The 21,158-nt window shown below is 60.7% G+C and overlaps 1 protein-coding gene across 1 annotated transcript; it reads left to right on the top strand.

The window, feature by feature from the left end:
* Positions 1 to 1,190: 1,190 nt before the first annotated feature.
* Positions 1,191 to 18,887, top strand: COL2A1 (collagen type II alpha 1 chain). Its single transcript, XM_058861189.1, has 54 exons — positions 1,191 to 1,338; positions 3,296 to 3,496; positions 4,173 to 4,189; positions 4,409 to 4,441; positions 4,557 to 4,589; positions 4,716 to 4,769; positions 4,924 to 5,025; positions 5,261 to 5,338; positions 5,591 to 5,635; positions 5,718 to 5,771; positions 5,863 to 5,916; positions 6,033 to 6,086; positions 6,170 to 6,223; positions 6,315 to 6,368; positions 6,529 to 6,573; positions 6,674 to 6,727; positions 6,834 to 6,878; positions 6,998 to 7,051; positions 7,132 to 7,230; positions 7,329 to 7,373; positions 7,746 to 7,844; positions 8,145 to 8,198; positions 8,813 to 8,920; positions 9,045 to 9,098; positions 9,178 to 9,276; positions 9,963 to 10,016; positions 10,151 to 10,249; positions 10,332 to 10,385; positions 10,535 to 10,588; positions 10,776 to 10,829; positions 10,935 to 10,988; positions 11,080 to 11,124; positions 11,414 to 11,512; positions 11,597 to 11,704; positions 11,784 to 11,837; positions 12,027 to 12,080; positions 12,233 to 12,286; positions 12,370 to 12,423; positions 12,494 to 12,601; positions 12,721 to 12,774; positions 12,849 to 12,902; positions 13,342 to 13,503; positions 13,583 to 13,690; positions 14,634 to 14,741; positions 14,921 to 14,974; positions 15,094 to 15,201; positions 15,533 to 15,586; positions 15,679 to 15,786; positions 15,903 to 15,956; positions 16,068 to 16,175; positions 16,303 to 16,591; positions 16,787 to 16,974; positions 17,474 to 17,716; positions 18,170 to 18,887. The coding sequence occupies exons 1-54, from the start codon at positions 1,191 to 1,193 to the stop codon at positions 18,314 to 18,316; spliced, it is 4,521 nt and encodes a 1,506-aa protein (XP_058717172.1). The 3' UTR covers positions 18,317 to 18,887.
* Positions 18,888 to 21,158: the final 2,271 nt, after the last annotated feature.

The raw sequence follows: 21,158 nt of genomic DNA, 5'->3' as shown, positions 1-21,158 counted from the left end.
ATAGGAAAGTGGCGGCTGGAGCCAAGGCCTGGCCCCGATCCCGGCCAGATCCGGCCACGCCGAGTGCTCTTCCACCTGCTGGGGATGAAAACCTCGAAATCCCACAAGTCGCCCTCAAAATCTCCCCCCAAACCCCTCAAAATCTGGCCCAAAAAAATCCCCCCAACCTCCCCCAAAATATCCCCAAAAACTCCCCTCAAAGCACCCTCAAATCCCCCCGAAAAAAACATCAAATCCCCCCCAGGCTTCCAAATCCCCCTCAAATCCTCCCCAGAACCCCCTAAAAACCCTTCCAAATCCTGCCCTAACTCCCAAATATCTGGGGGAGTTTTAGGGGCCAATTGGGGAATTTTGGGGAGGGTTGGGGGAGGGGATGACCCCGATCCAGGCTGCACAACCTGGGGGAGGGCTGCGCTTGGTTTGGGGTCGGGGAGGTTTCCCCGTGTGCCCCATCCCGATCCCACATTTGCTGCCGGGAATTCCGTCGGGAATGGGGACAAGGAAATGGGGGAGGGGTCAGGCTGGACCCGAAGGGGTCACCCGGGGGAGGTGGGGATTTGGGGACACTGCGAGGGGGGCGAGGGAGGACGGTGTTGGGGGGGGGGGGGTCCATCGGGGGGCAGGTCGGGGGTATCCTGATTTTCCTACGACCCGGGAATGGGACGGGACGGGACGGGACGCGATGGGATGGGATGGGACGGGACGGGACGGGACGGGACGGGACGGGACGGGACGGGACTGGATGGGATATGGGATGGGATGGGATGGGATGGGATGGGATGGGATGGGATGGGATGGGATGGGATGGGATGGGATGGGATGGGATGGGATGGGATGGGACGGGACGGGACGCGCTGCGCCCCCTCACCCCCCCCATTCCCAAACCCCACATCCCCAAATCCCACATCCCCAAACCCCACATCCCCAGACCCCTCATCCCCCCTCAGCCCGGGTCCCTCCGTCCGCTCTAACCCCGGTGGAGGCCGGGGGAGGGCCGGGGGAGGGCTCGGGAGGGCCGGCCCGGCTCGGGGGCCGGGGGAGGGTCCGGAGCCACCGGGGGAAGGTCCGGGGGGCCCGGCGGGGCCGGCCCGGCTCGGGTTACAGCTCCGGGGGGCGGTGGGGCCGGGACTTAAACGGGGCCGCTGGGCCGAGCGGGCACTGCCGGCTCCGGGCGCGGATCGGGCGCAGCCATGCCCGGACACCGCCCGGCCCCCGGCGGCCGCCGCACCGAGCCCGCAGCCACCGGCGCGGTCCCCGGAGCCGCCCCCCGGCCGGGGCTCCTGCTCCTCCTACTCCTCTGCCTCGCCGCTGCCGCCGCCGCGCAGGACCGAGACCTCCGTGAGTGACGGCGATGGAGAGGGGACAGAGAGGGGACGGAGAGGGGACGGAGAGGGGATGGAGAGGGGATGGAGAAGGGTCGGAGAGGAGACGCAGAGGGGACACAGAGGAGACACAGAGAGGACGGATCGGGGACACAGAGGGGTGAGGGATGGGAAAGTTTTGGGGCATCGCCGGGGGGGGGGTGAGGGGGACACGTTGAGGGAAAGTTGGAGAAGGGGGGGCGGACAACGCGGGGACAGCGGGGAACAATGGGGACAGAGGGGAGAGGGAGCGGAAAGGGGTGGGGGACAGTAGGGGACGACGCGAGAGCGGGGACAGTGAGGGGACATCGGGGGACTCTTGAGGACGTTTTGGGCTGGACAGGGAACTTTTCAGAGTGGCAGAGGGGCACAGCTCGGAGAGTGGGGACGCCGGGGGGCCTCGGGGGACAGCGTGAGACGGAAGGGGAAGGGTTCAAGGTGGCGGGGAGGGGACAGACCGGAGTGTGGGGACACCGCGGGACTGCGGGAGGAGGGTGGGGGATAGCAGGAAGGCAGCGGGGGACAGCGTGGGGACACTGCTATGGAGGCACAGGACACGGGGCAAAGGGGGAAAGTTCCGAGGTAATTCTGTGGACGGCAATGCGAGGAGAGGGGGGAACACCGCGGAAAGTGCCGGGAAATGTGGGACAATCTTGGTGGCGCGGGGGGGGCAGTGGGAGACAGTGAGGGAGACGGGGGGACCGCACGAGGAGAGTTGGGCACATCGGAGGACAGTGGGAAATGAAGTGGAACAGGGAGGGACAGCGTGGGGGACACCCGGGGGCAGCCTGGGGGACAGTGGGGGGACAAGGTGGGGCAGGGAGGGACAGTGTGGGACACTGGAGGATGGCACAAGGCGGGTGGGGGACACGGTGGGGACACTGGAGGACAGTGGGATCCAGGTGTGTGGCGAGGACAGAGTTTAAGGACAGTGGGCATGGACAGGGACAGGCTGGGGCAGGAAGGGGACAGCGCGGGGACAGCCTGAGATGGAGGAGGCGGGGCACAGGTGGGGCATGGGGACAGCTGGGGACAAGGATGGGACAGAGGGACGGCCGGGGGTGTAGGAGATGAGCTGGAGCAGGGGCATGGTGGGGACAGGCTGGGGACAGCAAGGTCTGGTTGGGGTCACAGGGTCCAGCTGGGGACAGGGGGTCCACTGAGGCCCAGCCCTGGGCTGTGTCCTGGAGACATCCCTGGGGACTGACCTAGGGATGCTGGGGACATTCCAGGGGCCCTGGGGACACCTGGGAACCCCGGTGTGCAGCCCGGGGACCCCGAGGCACTTTCTGGGGACCCTGGGGGACCCCCGGGATCCTCCAGCAGCGCCCGGGTACCTCCACATCACCCCTGAGTTCAGCCTGGGGATATCAACTCCCCTTTTCCCCGAGCTCGTGGGGACACTGGTGCCACCAGAGCTGCGGGGACCTCGGGGACAGTCGGAGGGACCCGGGAGAAGGGCGGGGGTGTCGCTGCTCAGGGCTGTGTCCCCTTCGCTGCTTCGGGGCCTTCTCGGGGGCTCAGAGGGAGCTGGCAGTGCCACCACCTCCCTGCTGGCTGTCCCCGCGTTGTCCCCCTCACTGGGGACTGCCAGGCCCCTTTGGCATCCCCTTCCTCCTCCTCGTGCTCAGGACGAGGCTGGCAGCGCCATCCCCCTTATCCTGCGCTGTCCCCGCGCTGTCCTCGCAGCCGATGCTGGCAGCTGCCTGCAAGACGGGGCTGGCAGTGACACCACCCCGCTCCTGGCTGTCCCCGCGCTGTCCCCGCGCTGTGCCCCTCACTGGGGGCTGCGGGGCCCCTTTGGCGTCCCCTTCCTCCTCCTCCTCCTCCGCCTCCTCCTCCTCCCCGCGCTCAGAGCGAGGCTGGCAGTGCCACCACCTCCCCCGCGAGTGTCCCCGCGCTGTCCCCACGCTGTCCCCGCGCTGTCCCCGCAGCCGAGGCTGGCAGCTGCCTGCAGGACGGGCACCGCTACAGCGACAAGGACGTGTGGAAGCCGGAGCCGTGCCGGATCTGCGTGTGCGACACGGGGACAGTGCTGTGCGACGAAATCATCTGCGAGGAGCTGCGGGACTGCCCCAGCCCCGAGATCCCCTTCGGAGAGTGCTGCCCCATTTGCCCCACCGAGCAGCCCAGTGGTTGTAATTTATTTATTTATTTCCCTTAATTAGCGAATTAATAAATAAATTACCCGGCCATGGATGGCGCCATCCATGCGGCAATGCGGGGAAAAGGCAACTTCACCCCAAAACAACGGGGAAAGATCGACCCCAGGGGAAAAAATCATTGAGGTTTTTAGCCCTGGTTGAAAATCTGGAGGTTTTGGGGGGGTTTTAGACAGAAAAAATGGGGCAAAGGGTGGTGCGAGGGGATTTTGCACTCCCAGAAGAAGGGCTTTGTTGGAAATCCCCCGAAATTGTGGGACTGCACCCCAAAATGAATGGAAACCCCACAGAACGCCACGATCCGCGTTCCCAGCTGTGGGATTTCACCCCAAAATGAAGGAAAACCCAAACTCCACATCCCCCCAAACCTCCAAAACCCCAAAAGTTGCCTTTTTTTAACCCTTCTCTTCCCCAGATGGGGGGAGGAATTAAAGGGTTGAGCACCCCCAAAAAGCCTCCCAACTGCCACAAAAAGCCCCCTCGACCCCCTCGCTGCTGGTCTCGCTTTGGGGGAGCCCCCAGTGCCCCCCAGTTTGGCCCAACAGCCCTCCCAGGATGGAACCACCTCGTGTTGCCCCCCACCCCAAATTCGTGTGTCCCCCTCCATTAATTTCTCTTTCTTTTTCTTTTTTTGCGGGGTTTCCAACAGGGCAGCCAGGCCCCAAGGTGAGCAAATTTGGGGGGCAATTGTCCCGAATTTTGGGGTGGTTTTTTGGGCTTCTGGGAGAATTTGGGGGAGGGGGGGGAGGGACCGTTGGGGTCTCTGGGTTCATTCTTTGCTTTGCCTTGGGGGGCTCTTGGGGCAATTTTGCACTCATCCCTGGGGGGACAGAGAGACGAATTCTTGGGTGATTTTGGGGTCTCACCCTTTGTTTCTCCTCACAGGGACAAAAAGGTGAACCCGGTGACATCAAAGATGTGAGTGGGGGGGAGACCACAAAAAGGGGCTGAGGCGGGCGTGCGGGGTTGGGACACCCCAAAAAGGGGCCGGGACCCCCGCAGCCCTGATGTCACCCCTTTTGTGTCCCTGCAGGTCGTAGGACCCCGAGGACCCCCAGGCCCGCAGGTGGGAGCAGCTCCAGGCCTGGATATCTCTGGAATTTTTGGGGGAGGGGGGTCCGGGGGGGACGGTGGGGGGGAAGGGGACTCCTGACCTCCCCTCCCCCATCCTGTTCCTCCCCTCCCCCCGCAGGGCCCCGCAGGTGAGCAGGGACAGCGAGGGGACCGCGGCGAGAAGGGCGAGAAGGTGAGAGAGACACCCCCTAAATCCCCAAAAATCCATTGTGAAACCATAAAATCCTCTTTGTCTTCCCCCAAAACCCCATAAATCAACGGGGAACCCCCCCAAATCCCTTGTGACCCCCCCCCCAAAATCCTTATTTTTATCCCCCCCACCCTAGGGCGCCCCTGGCCCCCGGGGCAGGGATGGGGAACCTGGAACTCCAGGAAATCCCGGCCCCCCCGGGCCCCCCGGACCCCCAGGACCCCCCGGCTTGGGGGGGGTGAGTATTTGGGGGAGGGGGGTAGATGGGATTTGGGGGGGGAGGGGAAATTGGGGAGATTTGGGGAGGTTTTGAGGGAGATTTGGGGGATTTGAGGGAATTTGGGTGGGTTTTGAGTGCAGTAGCAGAGATTTTGATGGGAATTGTGGGGTTTTAATGGGAATTGGGATTTTTCTGAGGGGAATTCAGGGTTTTTTTGGGGTCTCCGGGGTGCTGAGCCACCTTTCCCTGGCAGAACTTCGCGGCTCAGATGGCCGGAGGCTTCGATGAGAAGGCCGGAGGGGCTCAGATGGGTGTCATGCAGGGACCCATGGTAGTATCACCCAAAAATCCCCCTCAATTCCCCCCAAATTTCCATCAACCCCCCCAGATTCCCTCAATTCTCACCAAATCCCCCTAACCCCCCTTCCCACACCCCCAAACCCCTCCTCACCCCTGTGCAGACCGATCCCATTTGGGACCCCACTCTAGGAACCCAAATTTTGGGGGCTCCCTCGCTTTGGCGGCTTCGGGGTTGTCCCCCCGCAATGTCCCGCCCTCGTGTGACATCACTGTGTCCCCCCAGGGCCCCATGGGACCCCGCGGCCCCCCCGGCCCCTCTGGCTCCCCCGTAAGTATCGCCCCCCTCCTCAAGTTTCGGGGTGTCCGGGCTGGCTGGTGCCACCCCCGCTGATGTCACCTTGTCCCTGCAGGGTCCCCAAGGATTCCAAGGCAACCCCGGCGAGCCCGGCGAGCCAGGCGCTGCTGTGAGTGCCCCCCAGATGTCCCCAAAACCCCTCAAATCGGGGCACTGCCACCCCCCAGTGCCCCCCACCGCCACCTCTTTGTCCTCTTCAGGGTCCGATGGGTCCCCGGGGACCTCCGGGACCTCCTGGCAAACCCGGTGACGACGTGAGTGACATTCGTGACATTCAGCTGTGGTGGCAGCCACCGAAGCTGGGCTGAGAAGGGGCAAAAAGTGACATTTTTGTGTCCCCAACCCCTCAAAAGTCCCATTTTCCCCGCAGGGCGAAACCGGCAAACCCGGGAAATCCGGCGAGCGCGGCCCCCCCGGCCCCCAGGTGAGCGTGGCACCGGTGGTCCCGCGACAAAGCCACTGCTGTCCCCTTCCTGTCCCCAACTGTCCCTTCTCCACTGCCCGCAGGGCGCTCGTGGCTTCCCCGGGACCCCCGGCCTGCCTGGAGTCAAAGGCCACCGGGTGAGTGTGCGTCCCCTGCCCGTCCCCGAGTCCCTGTGTCCCCCGAAGTGGCTCTGTCATTGTCACAGGCCCGCCTTGTTCCTGTCCCCAGGGCTACCCCGGCCTGGACGGCGCCAAGGGAGAGGCGGGAGCACCCGGAGCCAAGGTGAGGGGGGGTGACAGTTCCTGGGGCTGGGGACAGTTCCCTGCCAGTAGTGACGACCCCCGTGCTGGGGTGACTGTCCCCTGGCTCTGGTGACCGTCCGTGTGACACCAGGGGACCGTGCCCGTGCCCGCCCCGTGCTCACCTTTGTCCCGCCCCGCAGGGCGAGTCCGGCTCCCCGGGCGAGAACGGCTCCCCCGGCCCCATGGTGAGTCCGGCGCTGCGAAAGGGAAACTGAGGCACGGCCGGGTGGGCTCGGGAAGGGCCAGAACCCCCCGGGCCTCACCTGTCACCCTCTGTACCCACAGGGTCCCCGCGGGCTGCCCGGAGAGCGAGGCCGTCCGGGCCCCTCGGGCGCTGCGGTGAGTGCGGTGGCACCTACGGTGCTGGTGGCACCTGCGGGTGGCGGGGGGGACCTGTCCCCCGCCCTGGGGACCCCCCGTCATCCGCGGCACCGTCTCCCCCTAGGGCGCTCGTGGCAACGACGGCCTCCCGGGCCCGGCCGGACCCCCCGTAAGTCCAGGGGAGGTTGGCGCGTCCCTGTCCCTTTGTGTCCCCCTCCCGAGGGGACCGCGGGGTCTCCCGAGGTCCCCCGGCGCCCGGGGAGACCCTCACGCTCCTCTCGCCCCCAGGGTCCCGTCGGCCCCGCAGGAGCCCCCGGCTTCCCCGGCGCCCCCGGCTCCAAGGTGAGGGGACAAGGATGATCCCGGTGGGGACAGGTGGGTCCCGAGGTCACCCCTGACCCTCTTTGTCACCTCCCCCTCAGGGTGAAGCGGGTCCCACCGGAGCGCGAGGACCCGAGGGTGCCCAAGGGCCCCGCGGAGAATCCGGTACCCCCGGCTCGCCCGGCCCCGCCGGTGCCCCCGTAAGTCACTGTGTCCCCTCACCCTCGTGGCTTTGTCCCCCCGCCGTGGCCGGATCCGGGTAAACTGAGGCACAGAGCTCAGCGTGGTCTGCTTGCAGGGGAACCCAGGGACGGATGGCATCCCCGGAGCAAAAGGATCGGCGGTGAGCGGGGACGGGGACAGGGACGGGGACGGGGATGGGGTGTCCCAGTGAGCCCCTGGGGATGGGGACAGGGACTGGCCCGCGGTGAGAAGCAGATGCCGAGGGCTGCGCTGGGATCTGGGGAATTTTGGGTCCCCTGGGGGTCGTGGGGCACTCAGGGACGGCGGACACTGGGGGACACCGGTGGACAGGGAGATGGGTGGGGACACGGGGGGGATGCTGGGGCGGTATCGGGGGACACTGGGGCTGCAGGGACAGGGTGGGACTTGAGCTGCTGGGCGACAGGAACTGCCGGCAGAGACCGGGACACTGGTGACACTGAGGGGGACACAGGGACATTGCGGGGTCCCTGACGTCTGCCGGTGTCCTCAGGGCGCTCCAGGCATCGCCGGCGCTCCAGGATTCCCCGGCCCCCGTGGCCCACCCGGACCCCAGGGAGCCACCGGCCCGCTGGGCCCCAAGGGACAGACGGTGAGAGACCCCCGATGTCCCCCCGGGGACCCGGCCCCTGCCACTGGCCACGCCCCGGCCACTGGCCACGCCTCTTCTGACCCAGACCGTGCCTCCTTCACGCCTTCCCCCTTTGGGTGTCCCCTCCCCAAGTCACCCCCGGGTCATCCCGGGGTCACTCCAGGGTCACCTGGCCCTGACCCCTAAGGGGACACTGGGGGTGGGAATGGGATGGGATGAGATAGGGACAAGGACCTGAAGAGCAGGCCAGGGTTGGGGTGGGACAGCTGTGGGGACACTGACATTGTCCCCCATCCTCAGGGCGAACCTGGCATCGCGGGATTTAAAGGCGAGCAGGGACCCAAAGGAGAGACGGTGAGTCCAGGGTGGGGGACACCCGGAGGCCCTCAATGTCCATTGAGTGTCCAGATCCAGCCCCTCACTGTCCATCCCAGTGTCCATCCCCAGCCCAGTGTCCATCCCCATCCCAGTGTCTGTTTCCTTTCTGTGTCCGTTCCCAACCCCTGCCCACCCAAGGGTCTGTCCCTGGCCCTCACTGACCATTTGAGTGTCATCCCCTGACCCCTCACTGCTCCCCTGAGGGTCCATCCCCAGCCCAGTGTCCATCCTCAGCCCAGTGTCCATCCCTGACCCCTCTCTCCCCTCCAGTGCCTCCTCGCCCCTAATGAGCCGTTCCCCTAACGAGGCCCCTGGAGGGGCAGCGTCCCCCTCCCGTGGGGGACAGGGCCGGGGGGGCTGTGGGACAATGGCCACAGTGTTTGCGTGTCCCCCCTTGGGGACATTCCCCCCCCTTGGGGACATTCTCCCCTCGCCTCATTAACCACCATCAATGGGGCCCCCGTCGAGCCCCGGCGCCAGCAGGGACACGGGCAGGATACAAGGGGGACGCGGATTTATGGGATTTGTCCCTGGAGGGGTCAGGGAGGGGGTGAAGGCTCCTTGTGACCCCTTTTCCTCGTCGTCCTCAGGGCCCTGCAGGACCCCAAGGTGCCCCCGGACCAGCTGGGGAAGAAGGGAAGAGAGGAGCCCGCGGAGAACCCGGAGCTGCTGGACCTTTGGGTCCACCTGGAGAGAGGGTCTGTGGTGTCCTCGACCCTAAAAAACGACCCTGATCCCAAAGAACCAAACCCAATCCGAGAAATCCTCCCCTTGACCTTAAAACACTCCCCTGACCCCACAAATCCTCATCTTCTCCTGCAGGGTGCTCCCGGCAACCGTGGCTTCCCTGGGCAGGATGGGCTGGCTGGCCCCAAGGTGGGACTTTGGGGACACTGGGGGTGACAACCCCAAACTGACCCCAAATCCCCCAAACTGACCCCAAATCCCCCCACAGGGGGCCCCAGGTGAGCGCGGCCCCGCTGGCCTGGCCGGCCCCAAAGGAGCCACCGGCGACCCCGGACGCCCCGGAGAGCCTGGCCTGCCTGGAGCCAGGGTGAGGGACAGCAGTGACCCCAAAAACAGGGATGGGGTGGCACCTGTGGGGTCTGGGGGATGGATGAGGGGGAGCGTTTGGGGTTGGTTAAGGCACTTTTAGGGTCAATGAGATGATTTTGGGGGTGGTTAAGGTGTTTTTGGGGTCACTAACATGTTTTTGGGGTTGGTTAAGGCACTTTTGGGGTGGGTAAGTGTGGTTTTGGGGGTGGTTAAGGTGGTTTTGGGTGTCAATAAGGTGATTTTGGGGTTGGTTTAGGGTGATTTTGGGGGTGGTTAAGAAACTTTTGTGGTCAATAAGATGCTTTTGAGTTGATAAGGTGATTTTAGGGTTGTTCAAGGTGCTTTTAGGGTTGTTTAAGGACCTTTTGGGGTCACTAAGGTCCTTTTGGGATTAGCCAGGATGCCCTTTGGTATTAAGACCTTTTTTTGGGTTGTGCTTTGCGCTCTTTGGTGCTAATTAAGAAACATTGGGGTTAATTAAGAAACTTTGGGGTTAATTCAGATGTTCCCTGCTAATTCAGGCGCTCTTTGAGATTCTCGAGGTGCATTTGGGGTTCCCAAAATTCCTCCTTGGGGTTTTCTGTTCTTTGTGGGGAGCACAGGTGCCCTTCGGGGTCACCCCACCGTCATGGGGTCAGGCCTCCCACACCAGGGGACATCCTCAAACCCTTTTTGTCCCCACAGGGTCTCACGGGCCGCCCCGGGGATGCTGGGCCCCAAGGCAAAGTTGGCCCCACGGTGAGTGACACCCCATTAGGGGTGGTTTGGGGTTTGGGGTTGCTTGGGGTGGTTTGGGGTGTGGAGTTTTTGGGGTTTGGGGTGGTTTGGGGTTTGGGGTGGGCTCCTGCCCCTGCTGACCCCTGTCCCCACAGGGCGCCCCTGGCGAGGATGGACGCCCTGGACCCCCCGGCCCCCAGGGGGCTCGGGGCCAGCCTGGCGTTATGGGGTTCCCTGGTCCCAAAGGTGCCAATGTGAGTACAGACCCTTTTTCCTCTAAAAATACCTGGGAATTCTCCCTGGGGCTGGAACCCCAAATCCTCCATTCTTTTTTAGGGTGAGCCTGGAAAAGCCGGTGAAAAAGGACTTCCCGGAGCGCCAGGGCTGAGGGTGAGGTCTTCTGTCCCCACAAACCCCAAAAATCCATGTTTTGGTGCCACTCCAACCTAAAAGCCCCCAAGGGGGGAAACTGAGGCACGAGAAGGGGGGAAATGGGATTTAAGGGATTTGGGGCTCAGTAGGGTTTCCCTTCTCTGTAGGGACTTCCTGGCAAGGACGGAGAGACTGGAGCTGCCGGACCCCCAGGACCCGCCGTGAGTGCAACGGGGCGAGCTCAGGACTGGGGCTAAAAAACCCCCCTGGATGTGCTGGGGGATCCCAAAACCCACAAATCCCCAGCTCTTGCAGTGCTGGGGCTTGTGGGATCCCCAAAATCTTGGGGTGGGGGAAGTCTGAAATCCCAAAGGTTTTTGGGGTCCTTGAGCATCGTCCATCCCGCAGGGCCCAGCAGGGGAGAGGGGAGAGCAAGGAGCCCCCGGCCCATCCGGCTTCCAGGTGAGCACAGGGATTGGGGGTTTGGGCTTTGGCGTCAGGCTGATGCCAGCTCAAGCCCGGGGGTCTAACTGTCATTGTTCTCACATGGCTCCTGTCCCCTCCCAGGGGCTGCCAGGGCCACCAGGACCCCCCGGCGAGAGCGGCAAACCCGGAGATCAGGTGAGACCCCCCCCATTCCCCCTCCAGCTGGGATCAGGATCCCCCAAATCCCCCAGGTCTGACCCCAAACCCATTTGTCACCTTTCCACAGGGTGTTCCTGGAGAAGCTGGAGCCCCCGGGCTTGTGGGTCCCAGGGTAAGTGTCACCTCTGGAGAGGTCCCAGTGTCACCTCTGGGGGGCTTCCAGTGTCACCTGTCCTCCCAGCTTGGGAACATGTTCATCCCATGGGGACTTTGGGGCATCCCAGAGCCTGGTTGTCCCCCCCCACGGCCACCCACTCTGTGCTGGTTCTGTCCCCACTCCCTGTCCCTTCCAGTCCCTCCCAGTCACTCCAGGGCAGTGAGGGATGATGCCCTGCCCTCCCCCTGGTGCCACCCATGCCAGTGTCCCCATGTCCCTGTTGAACCATCCCTGCTGTCCCCAGGGCGAGCGCGGCTTCCCCGGCGAGCGCGGCTCTCCCGGCGCCCAGGGCCTGCAGGGGCCTCGCGGCCTCCCCGGCACCCCTGGCACCGACGGACCCAAGGTGGGTGACACACAGGGACAGCGCCAGCTGGCTTGGTGCCACCATAGGGGGTGACACCCCAGTAATGTCCCTTTGTTGTTTCAGGGTGCCACTGGCCCTGCCGGCCCCAACGGAGCCCAGGGACCCCCGGGACTGCAGGGGATGCCTGGGGAGAGAGGAGCTGCCGGCATCGCCGGTCCCAAGGGGGACAGGGTGAGTGACAGTGATGTGGGGGTCACGGGGTGCCACCAGGGTTCAGCTGGACTCATGCCAGCCCTGTCCCACCCCACAGGGAGACGTCGGAGAGAAGGGACCTGAGGGAGCCCCCGGAAAGGACGGAGCTCGTGTGAGTGGGATGGGGATGGGGCAGGAGGGGGCCAGTCAATGACACTCATGGTGGCCAGCCAGAGGTTCTCATAGTGGCTGGCCAGGGATGCTCCTGGTGGCCTCATCCTCCTGCTGGCCAGTGAGGGATGTCCATGGTGGCCACCTAGGGCCCCTCACAGTGGCCTCACTGTACCCTCTGTCCCCACAGGGTCTGACCGGTCCCATTGGCCCCCCTGGCCCTGCTGGCCCCAACGGCGAGAAGGTGAGACCAGAGTGGCCCCGCCACTGCTCCCATGGGGACAGATCCCACCCGATTCCCAGGACAGATTCCACCCGATCCCTGGGGTGGGCCCGAGCTGCCTCCACCCAAACAAACCCCTCCATCTCCCACAACTCCCCCTCCTTCCTTTCCAGGGCGAGTCTGGCCCCCCTGGCCCGTCTGGAGCTGCCGGTGCCCGTGGTGCCCCTGTAAGTGCCACCTGTCCCCCTGCAGTGCTAGCAGTGCTGCATTTTCCCCATTCCCTTGATTTTTCACCCCGTTTCCCCCACAGGGAGAGCGCGGAGAGCCCGGAGCCCCCGGCCCTGCCGGATTTGCCGGACCCCCGGTGAGTTTTGTCCCCAGTCCATCCCAGTGTCCCCAGTGACAGCTGACCACTGACCGTGGTTCTTTCCCAGGGCGCTGATGGCCAGCCCGGAGCCAAAGGCGAGCAGGGAGAGCCTGGCCAAAAGGGCGACGCCGGAGCTCCTGGGCCTCAAGGTCCCTCCGGGGCTCCTGGACCGCAGGTGGGTCCACCCTGGGACCCCCAAAATTGGGGCTGATCCCTTGTGGGGGCCCCTCATCCCTGGAATTCCGGGAATCTCTGGGTCCTGACTGTCCTGATTGGTTTTCTACCTCCTCCCAGGGTCCCACAGGTGTCACTGGTCCCAAAGGAGCTCGAGGCGCTCAGGGACCCCCGGTGAGTAGGGGGAAGGGAGAGGGGGAGGGGATGGGGAAGGGCGGGGTCTGAGCCCCTCTCACATCTGTCCCCAGGGAGCCACCGGATTCCCCGGAGCTGCCGGACGCGTCGGACCCCCTGGCCCAAACGTGAGCTGGGGAGAACTGGGGTCACTGGGGATCGCTCAGAGCAGCCAGAATCGCTTGGGAAGATCTGGGATCGCTCAGGACAGTTGGGGTCACGGGGGAAAAAGTGGGATCATTTGGGAACAGCTCATTTTGGGACAGTCACGATCCCTCGGGAAGCTCTGGAATTGCTCTGGACAGTCGGGATCAGCCGGGATCGCTGACCCCCGGCTTCGGAGGTCTGGGCAGCCACCGCTTCCCACGATGTCCCCGAACCAAAGCCATCCCTGGGTTGCCACCGCTCACTCCTTTCAAAGGAACATTCCCAGCGCTCCCCAATCCCTGAGCAGTGCTTGGACTGGGATCAGGAATGGATTGGAAATGGGATCAGGAATGGGCCTGGGACGGATCAGGAATATGGAAACCCCTCCCGAGTTCCCTCTAAGCCAAATCTCTCCTGCAGGGTAACCCCGGCCCCCCCGGGCCCCCCGGCTCCGCGGGCAAGGACGGCCCCAAGGGCGCGCGGGGCGACGCGGGACCCCCGGGCCGAGCAGGGGACCCAGGGCTGCAGGGCCCTGCCGGCCCCCCCGGCGAGAAGGGCGAGCCCGGCGAGGACGGCCCTGCGGTATTTGGAATTTGGGCACCCCCCCCCGGACCCCCTGCCACCCCCCCGAGTGGAGCTGACCCCCGTTGTGTCCCCGCAGGGTCCGGACGGTCCCCCTGGTCCCCAGGGGCTGGCAGGACAGCGCGGCATCGTGGGGTTGCCGGGGCAGCGCGGCGAGCGCGGATTCCCAGGGCTGCCCGGGCCCTCGGTGAGCAAAAACCTAAAAATCCCCAAGAAACCCCAAAAATCCCCAGTCTGGGAAGAAATGGGAACTCATTAGAGGCAATTTCGTGGCGCGGAAGGATTTCAGTAGGGCGGGGGGTGGGGAGTGGTGAAAGCTGCTCACGACCATCCCGGTGTTTTTGGGATCACAGCTCTTTCCATACCAAAAATGTCCCAAAATCTCTCCAGGCTTTTCCCTACTGACACGACCACGCACCAGACCAGCGTGACGCATTTTCCATAAAAATGTGCCATCGATCCCACCTTTATTCCACCGGGAATTTGTGCCCCCCGAGCTCTGGGCAAAGTTCGTGGCCGAGGAGGGTTTGAATTCCCTCCCGGTCTCCTGATTTCCTGCTGCTTTTCCGCTCTCAATGCAGCCGGCACGAGGGGTTTAGGGCCAAATCCCGGCTCTGCTCCGCATCCCCGGGGCAGCCAGGATGTGCAGGGACTCGGGGGAATTTAATTCCCGCACGGCATTTAATTCCTGCCTGGAAATTCCAAAAGCTGTGAGCGGGAGCCGCAGTTTTTGTGCTTCTCCAGCCTGGGAAAAGGGATCGGCGGGGCTGGGAGAAGAGGGGGATGGCTCGGGGATGTGGAGCGACAGGAGCTGGGATCCCCAGATCATCACGGAATGGTTTGGGGTTGGAAGGGACCTTAAGGATCGTCATTCCTATCCCTGGAATTGTCCCTGCACGGGGCTTGGAGCCACCTGGGAGAGCGGCAGGTGTGGGATAAAAGGGGCTGGATGAGCTCGAAGGTCCCTCCCAAAAAATCCCTCGATTGCACGATTCCGTTCCAGGGCTCAGAAATCCCTGAGGGACACACAGAAAAGTGGGAAAAGCCCGATCCGGTATTTCTCTGCCCTTGGAGCAGCGATCCCTCATCCCAGACTCACTCTTGCGGGGGTTTTCCTGATTTTATTTTAGGGAGAGCCTGGAAAACAGGGAGCACCTGGATCTGCCGGTGACCGGGGACCCCCCGGGCCCGTGGGACCCCCCGGGCTGACGGGGCCAGCCGGAGAGCCCGGCAGGGAGGTAGGAAAATTGGGAATGTCTGGAATATCCAGGATGGAGCTCTGGCTGATCCTGGGCAGGGACTGTTCTAAGGTTGATAGCAGAAAATCCCGGCGTGTTTTTGCTGTAGAATTTTGCTTGGAAAAAGGAGTTTTACCCCCATCCCAAAGGCAAAAGCTGAATTCCTTCTGTTTTCCCAGGGAAATCCCGGCTCTGATGGACCTCCAGGCAGGGATGGGGCAGCCGGAGTGAAGGTGAGCTCATCCCGGATTTCTTAAGCCCCAGTATTCCCGGGATTTCCCATTATCCCTGTGCTCGCCCCCATCCCAGAGCCGGAATTCCTGGGATTCCTGACCCCATTCCCTATTCCCAGGGTGATCGTGGTGAGACCGGCCCCGTGGGTGCTCCCGGTGCTCCCGGAGCTCCTGGCGCTCCCGGCCCCGTGGGACCCACTGGAAAACAGGGAGACAGAGGAGAGACGGTGAGCAGGACATGCCAAGATGGGGGGGAGAGGAGAATTACCAGGAATCATCCCAAATCTGGGCCATGGAGCTGTTTGGGATCATCTGGGAGCAGCTCTGAGCATCTTCCTGAGGATTCCTGGGAGCCTGGTTTGGGATCCACCTGGGAATTCCAGGAGAGGGAACTGGGAATCTGTACTGGTTTAGGGCAAATTTGGGAGAGTCACCCCAGGACAGAACCCAGGAGATAAAACTGGGATTACTAAATTCCACATCCGACATCCCAAATCCCACACCTCAAATCCCAAATCCCATTCCCACTGTTTTTGACTCCCCTCCTTTCTCCTGCAGGGTGCTCAGGGTCCCATGGGTCCCTCTGGCCCCGCTGGCGCTCGGGGAATGCCGGTGAGTGATTCCCACCTGGAATTCCGAGGATCCCGGTTTGGGAATGCAGTTTGGGATCCCCCCGCTCCTGACCTGCTGTGTCCCCCTTGCAGGGTCCCCAGGGGCCGCGCGGTGACAAAGGCGAGGCGGGTGAGGCCGGCGAGCGTGGCCTGAAGGGGCACCGGGGCTTCACAGGGCTCCAGGGGCTGCCCGGGCCCCCCGTAAGTGCTGGGATTTGGGGTCACAGCCCCCCATAGATCCTAAATCCCACATCCCACGCCCCAAATCCCACATCTCCCGTGGGATCCCAAATACTCCACCCTCCCGTCTTTCCCAGGGTCCTTCTGGAGACCAGGGTGCTGCCGGGCCAGCGGGTCCCTCTGGGCCCAGGGTAAGTCCTGGAATTTTGGGGGGAAAAGGAGGTGTGCGCAGGACTGGTGCCGTGCCTGGGGGTGGCAGTCCCATCCCTACTGTGCCCTGAGCCTTTTTCGGGGTTTTTCAGGGTCCCCCTGGCCCCGTGGGCCCCTCGGGCAAGGACGGCTCCAATGGGATGCCCGGACCTATCGGCCCCCCTGGGCCCCGCGGGAGGAGCGGCGAGCCCGGCCCGGCGGTGAGCGGGGACAGTGGGGAGAAGGGATCCTGTGGGGCAGAGGGGATCTTGTGGGGCAGAGGGATTCAGTGGGGCAGTGGGATCCACCCCTGGCCGATCACCCTGTGACTGCTCCTCCTTCCCACAGGGTCCCCCCGGGAACCCTGGCCCACCCGGCCCGCCCGGGCCCCCCGGCACGGGCATTGACATGTCAGCGTTCGCGGGGCTGGGGCAGCCTGAGAAGGGCCCCGACCCCGGGCGCTACATGCGGGCAGATGAGGCGGTGCCAGGGCTGCGGCCGCACGATGCCGAGGTGGACGCCACCCTCAAGGCCCTCAACAACCAGATCGAGAGCATCCGCAGCCCCGAGGGCTCCCGCAAGAACCCGGCCAGGACCTGCCGAGACATCAAACTCTGCCACCCCGACTGGAAGAGCGGTGAGAGAGAAGCTCCGTCCCTGTATCTACCTGTGTCCACCTGTGTCCGGCCCTGTGTCCATCCCTGCGTCCATCCCCATGTCCCCTCCTTCCTCCTTGTCCCCTCCACTGCCTGCCTGGACACCAAGGACCACGCTGACCTCCTTGCTGACCTCACCACTGGGTGGTCACTCACTCCGCGCCCTCTGGCCACAGGCGATTACTGGATCGACCCTAACCAGGGCTGCACCCTGGATGCCATCAAGGTCTTCTGCAACATGGCCACGGGGGAGACGTGTGTGTACCCCAGCCCCGGCAGCATCCCCAGGAAGAACTGGTGGAGCAGCAAAGCCAAGGAGAAGAAGCACGTCTGGTTTGCCGAGACCATCAATGGTGGCTTCCATGTGGGTGTTTGACCAGGATGGGCATGGAGAAAAAACAGGGAAAAGGAGTGGGGGTGGAGTTTTACAGAAAAGTTGGAGCTGATATCCTTCCTTGGGGTGAAATTTTTGGTGTTTCTATCAGATATTGGGTGATTTGAGGTTTACATGGAAACCTTGGAGCTGATGTTCATCCTGGGGGTGGAATTGGTGGTTGTTGGATCAGAACTGGTTGATCCAGAGGACTTTATGGAAGTCTTGGAGTGGTGTCCTTCCTTGGGGTGAGATTGAGGGGGTTTGGATCAGATATTGGCTGATTTAGGAATTTTATGGAGAACTTGGAGTGATGTCCTTCCTTGGGGAGAAATTGATGGGTTTTGTACCAGAACTGGTTGATTTGAAGAGTTCCATGGAAATCTTGGCATCAGGCTGTGACACCAATGCCCCTCTGAGAAAGCAAACCCTGGAAACTCCCCCAAAACCCCCCAAAAAAGCCAGCTGAAAACCTCCCTCCTCCCTGCAGTTCAGCTATGGCGCTGAGGACCTGGCACCCAACACGGCCAACATCCAGATGACCTTCCTGAGGCTGCTGTCCACCGAGGGCTCCCAGAACGTCACCTACCACTGCCGCAACAGCGTGGCCTACCTGGACGAGGAGTCGGGCAGCCTGAGGAAGGCGCTTCTCATCCAGGGCTCCAATGATGTCGAGATCCGTGCTGAGGGCAACAGCCGGTTCACCTACAGTGTGCTGGAGGACGGCTGCACGGTGGGTGCTGGGGAGGGATGGGGAAAATCAGGGCAGAATCCGGAAATCATGGGGTTAACAAGGTTGGGAGAGGTCAGCGAGGGCAGCCTGGGAGGTGACAGCATCTTGTCACCAAGTGCTACCGTGTCCCGGCTTTGCGTAACACCTGCAGCTGGCCATGGTGGTCCAGGGATAGAGACTCCAAACTCCATTTTCCAATGTTTTCCCCTCAAAAATGCACTGGGAAATGTGGCCCTTCTGGGTTTAACGATGAAATGGGCACAAACTAAGAAGGAACTGGAAGGTTCTGGAGGATTAAATAACCCCATTTGGGCCCATTTTCCCCTCAGAAACACATCGCGAAGTGGGGTCCCTCTGTACCTGATGATAAATTAGGGTTCAAACTGGGATTTGAAGGGTTTGGGAAGGATTTAATGGATTAAATGACCCCATTTGGGCCCATTTTCCCCTCAGAAACACACCGGGAAGTGGGGCAGGACTGTCATCGAGTACCGCTCACAGAAGACCTCGCGCCTGCCCATCGTGGACATTGCACCTATGGACATTGGGGGACCCGAGCAGGAGTTTGGGGTCGACCTGGGCCCCGTCTGCTTCTTGTAAAAAAAACCAATTTTTTTGGTGTGGTTGTTTGGTTTTGGTTGTCGTGGTTTTTGTTTGTTGGTTTGGTTTTTGTTTTTTTAAAAAGCCCAGCCTGATTCCTTAAAAAAAAACAAAAAAAAACAAAAAACACAAAAAACAGGATCCACCCAAAAATGGAACTGAAAAGTTCTGCACTGAAAGGGCTCACCCCAAATCAGGGAGCAACCACCTCATCCCAACACCAGAATCAAAGGAAAAACCCGTTAATATTTATTTATTCTCTTCCTGGAAGACCTGTTTTTGAGGTCAGGTGGAGGTGGGAATGTCAGTGATCCTTTTTTCCCTGAAAAAAATGGGATTTCACCAATCCAGGTATCAAAAATCCCCTCCTCACCCAAATTCTCCCCTTCCCCCCAGCAGGAGTGTTCATATATAATACGAGTTAAAAAACACCAAAAAAAAAACAAACAAAAAAAAAAAACAAAAACAAAAAATGGTGCTATTCTTGTAAAACAAGTCTGTATTTTTTAACATCCGTTGGTATAAAATGAAAAAAGTCTTTAAAAAAAAAACCTTTTGGTGGAAAGTAAAAGTTGAGTTGAGTCTTTTTTTTGGGGGGTGTGTTTGCAGTGATTCAAGTATTTCTTCCCCATTTCAACCACTATAAAGTTCTCCAGGTTGGGAAAAAATCCCTTTAAAATCCTCATTTTGCATTTAAAGAGCAAATTTTTTGGGTTGTGATACTTCAAACTAAGGGGGAAAATGGAAGAAAATTTCCCCAAAGAAGCCAAGAAAAAAAAAGAAGGGAAAAATCTGAAAAATTATGAAGTGGGAAATTTTGGAAAAGCAGGAGGTTTAATTGTGGAATTCTTGTCCCATAATTAGGATTGGGACAATCCCAGTGTCACCAGGGCAAGGGGTGGCTGTCCCCTCCTCCTCAGGGTTTTTATCCTGTTTTTTACCTGCAAAAACTCCAATTTGGGCTGTTTTGCAGCGCTGGAAGTAGGAGACTCCATGGTCCTCCCCTCTTGCTGTGCCATAAAAAATCCCAGATGGAAATTCCTCTCCTCACCAGGCTGTTCATTACAGGCAAAAAGCTCAGAAATGGGATTTTTTTAATGATCTTGACGAAAATCAGACCGGTGACCCTGAAGAGCCCCAAACCTGCTCTGATTTCTCATGCAGGAGGCCCCAGGCAGCTCCTGGGTGAGGAATTCCTGAGCTTCATCCCAATTCTTTGGGGTTAAAACTCCTCTTTTTACCTCTGTTGATGGCAAAACTCCACTTGGAGAAATTATAACTTGAAAACAGCTTTTAAAAAGCCATTTTGGGGCAGAATTTGACTTTTAAACCCTCCCAGTTTCAAGCACAGCAGCTGCCAGTTGTAGCCCAGCACCAAAACATTGGCAAGGGAAATTCATTAAGGAGGATTGAGGGATTAAAAAGGATTTTCCACCCAAAAATGCCCTTTGAGAGGCTCTCCTAATGATGGGGGCTCTGCACAAAGGGCTTGGGGTCAAACCTTTCCCCTCCTGGCGTAGCCAAGTGGCAAATTCGGGGGTCCCTGCTGGGGACAGCCCCCCAAAAAAATCCCTCCAGGATCCCTGGAAAAGTGGGATGGGGCTGGGGATAAAGAGGGGGAAAGGGAGTGTGAGGAGATGCCTAGAAAATCAGGATTGAACTCAGCCAGAAGGGGAAGTAAATGGAGGAAAAGCAAAATTTGGGATGTCTTCCTTTTCCTTAAAAAAATATGAAAAGAAAAGTCAGTGGGAATTGGGGTATTTGTGGGACAAACTGGGATTGGGATTCTGGGCACTGGTCCCAGCTGGGAATGGGCACCTGGCTGAGTTTTTTCCCCCTCATTTTCCCCCAAAAAATCCTGGAAAGGGCTGGGAAAAATGGGATTTTTCAGCCTGGAGAAGGGAAGGCTCCAGGGTGACCTCTCAGGAGAGATGAGGATGGATTTAGGACAGAGGACAGAGGGACAGGACACGAGGAGTGGCTTCCCACTGGGATCTGAAGGTTTGGGTGGGATTTTGGGAAGGAATTGCACCCTGTGAGGGCAGGGAGGTCCCCGGATGGAATTCCCAGAGGATTCCCCATCCCTGAGATGGTGGGAGATGGAATGGGATGAGCTCTAGCATCCCTGCCAACCCATTCAGGGATTCTGTGGAAATCCATCAGCAAAACAGGGATTTTTCGGCAAGAAAAAACACAGCACCAATCTCAGCAGAGCACTGGATTTAGGACAAATCCACAGCTTTTCCTTAAAAAAAAAATAAATAAAGGACAGCACACAGAAATATCCAAATCAGGTTTAATGAAGGATTCAGCCCTAAAAACACTGCAGGGGCAGGAATCTCCTGTCAGAAAAGGGAGCAAAATGTGGATTTTGTGTCACTCTCACCCAAAAATCCAGTAATTTTTCCACTGAAGAAGGATTCCCTCACCTGTAGCTGTGCCTGGCTCCCAAATCCCATGGGAAATGAGGGCTGAAATTCCAGAAAAAAACTCCCAAAAAGGGGCAAAATGCCAAAGGGCTGCGGGGGCTGAGCTGGCAGCTGGATTTTCCTCGGGATAGCGACCGGCAGGAATGTCCAGCTCCCGGCAGGGAGGCCTTGGAATCCCAGCCTCCCACAAAACCCCTTCCAATCCCTGCTGCTGTGGGAAGTGGAGCATAAAAAGCAGCAAATTCCCGGATTTCAAACCCCAGGAAAGAGCCTCTGGATGCCAAATAGGTTGGAGCCACAGGGGAAAAAGGAGGAAAAAGTTCATTCCAAAGATTTGGGTTCCTTTGCCTCCTTCCCGAGAGTAACAGAGCGACATTCCTGGTGGGAACTGTCCTCTTTTTGGGGTCCTGAGG

The sequence above is a fragment of the Poecile atricapillus genome, chromosome 35 (genome assembly GCF_030490865.1).
Source record: "Poecile atricapillus isolate bPoeAtr1 chromosome 35, bPoeAtr1.hap1, whole genome shotgun sequence".
NCBI lineage: Eukaryota > Metazoa > Chordata > Aves > Passeriformes > Paridae > Poecile > Poecile atricapillus.
Note: the sequence above shows the minus strand (reverse complement) of the source record. Positions and strands in the feature narration are given on the sequence as shown.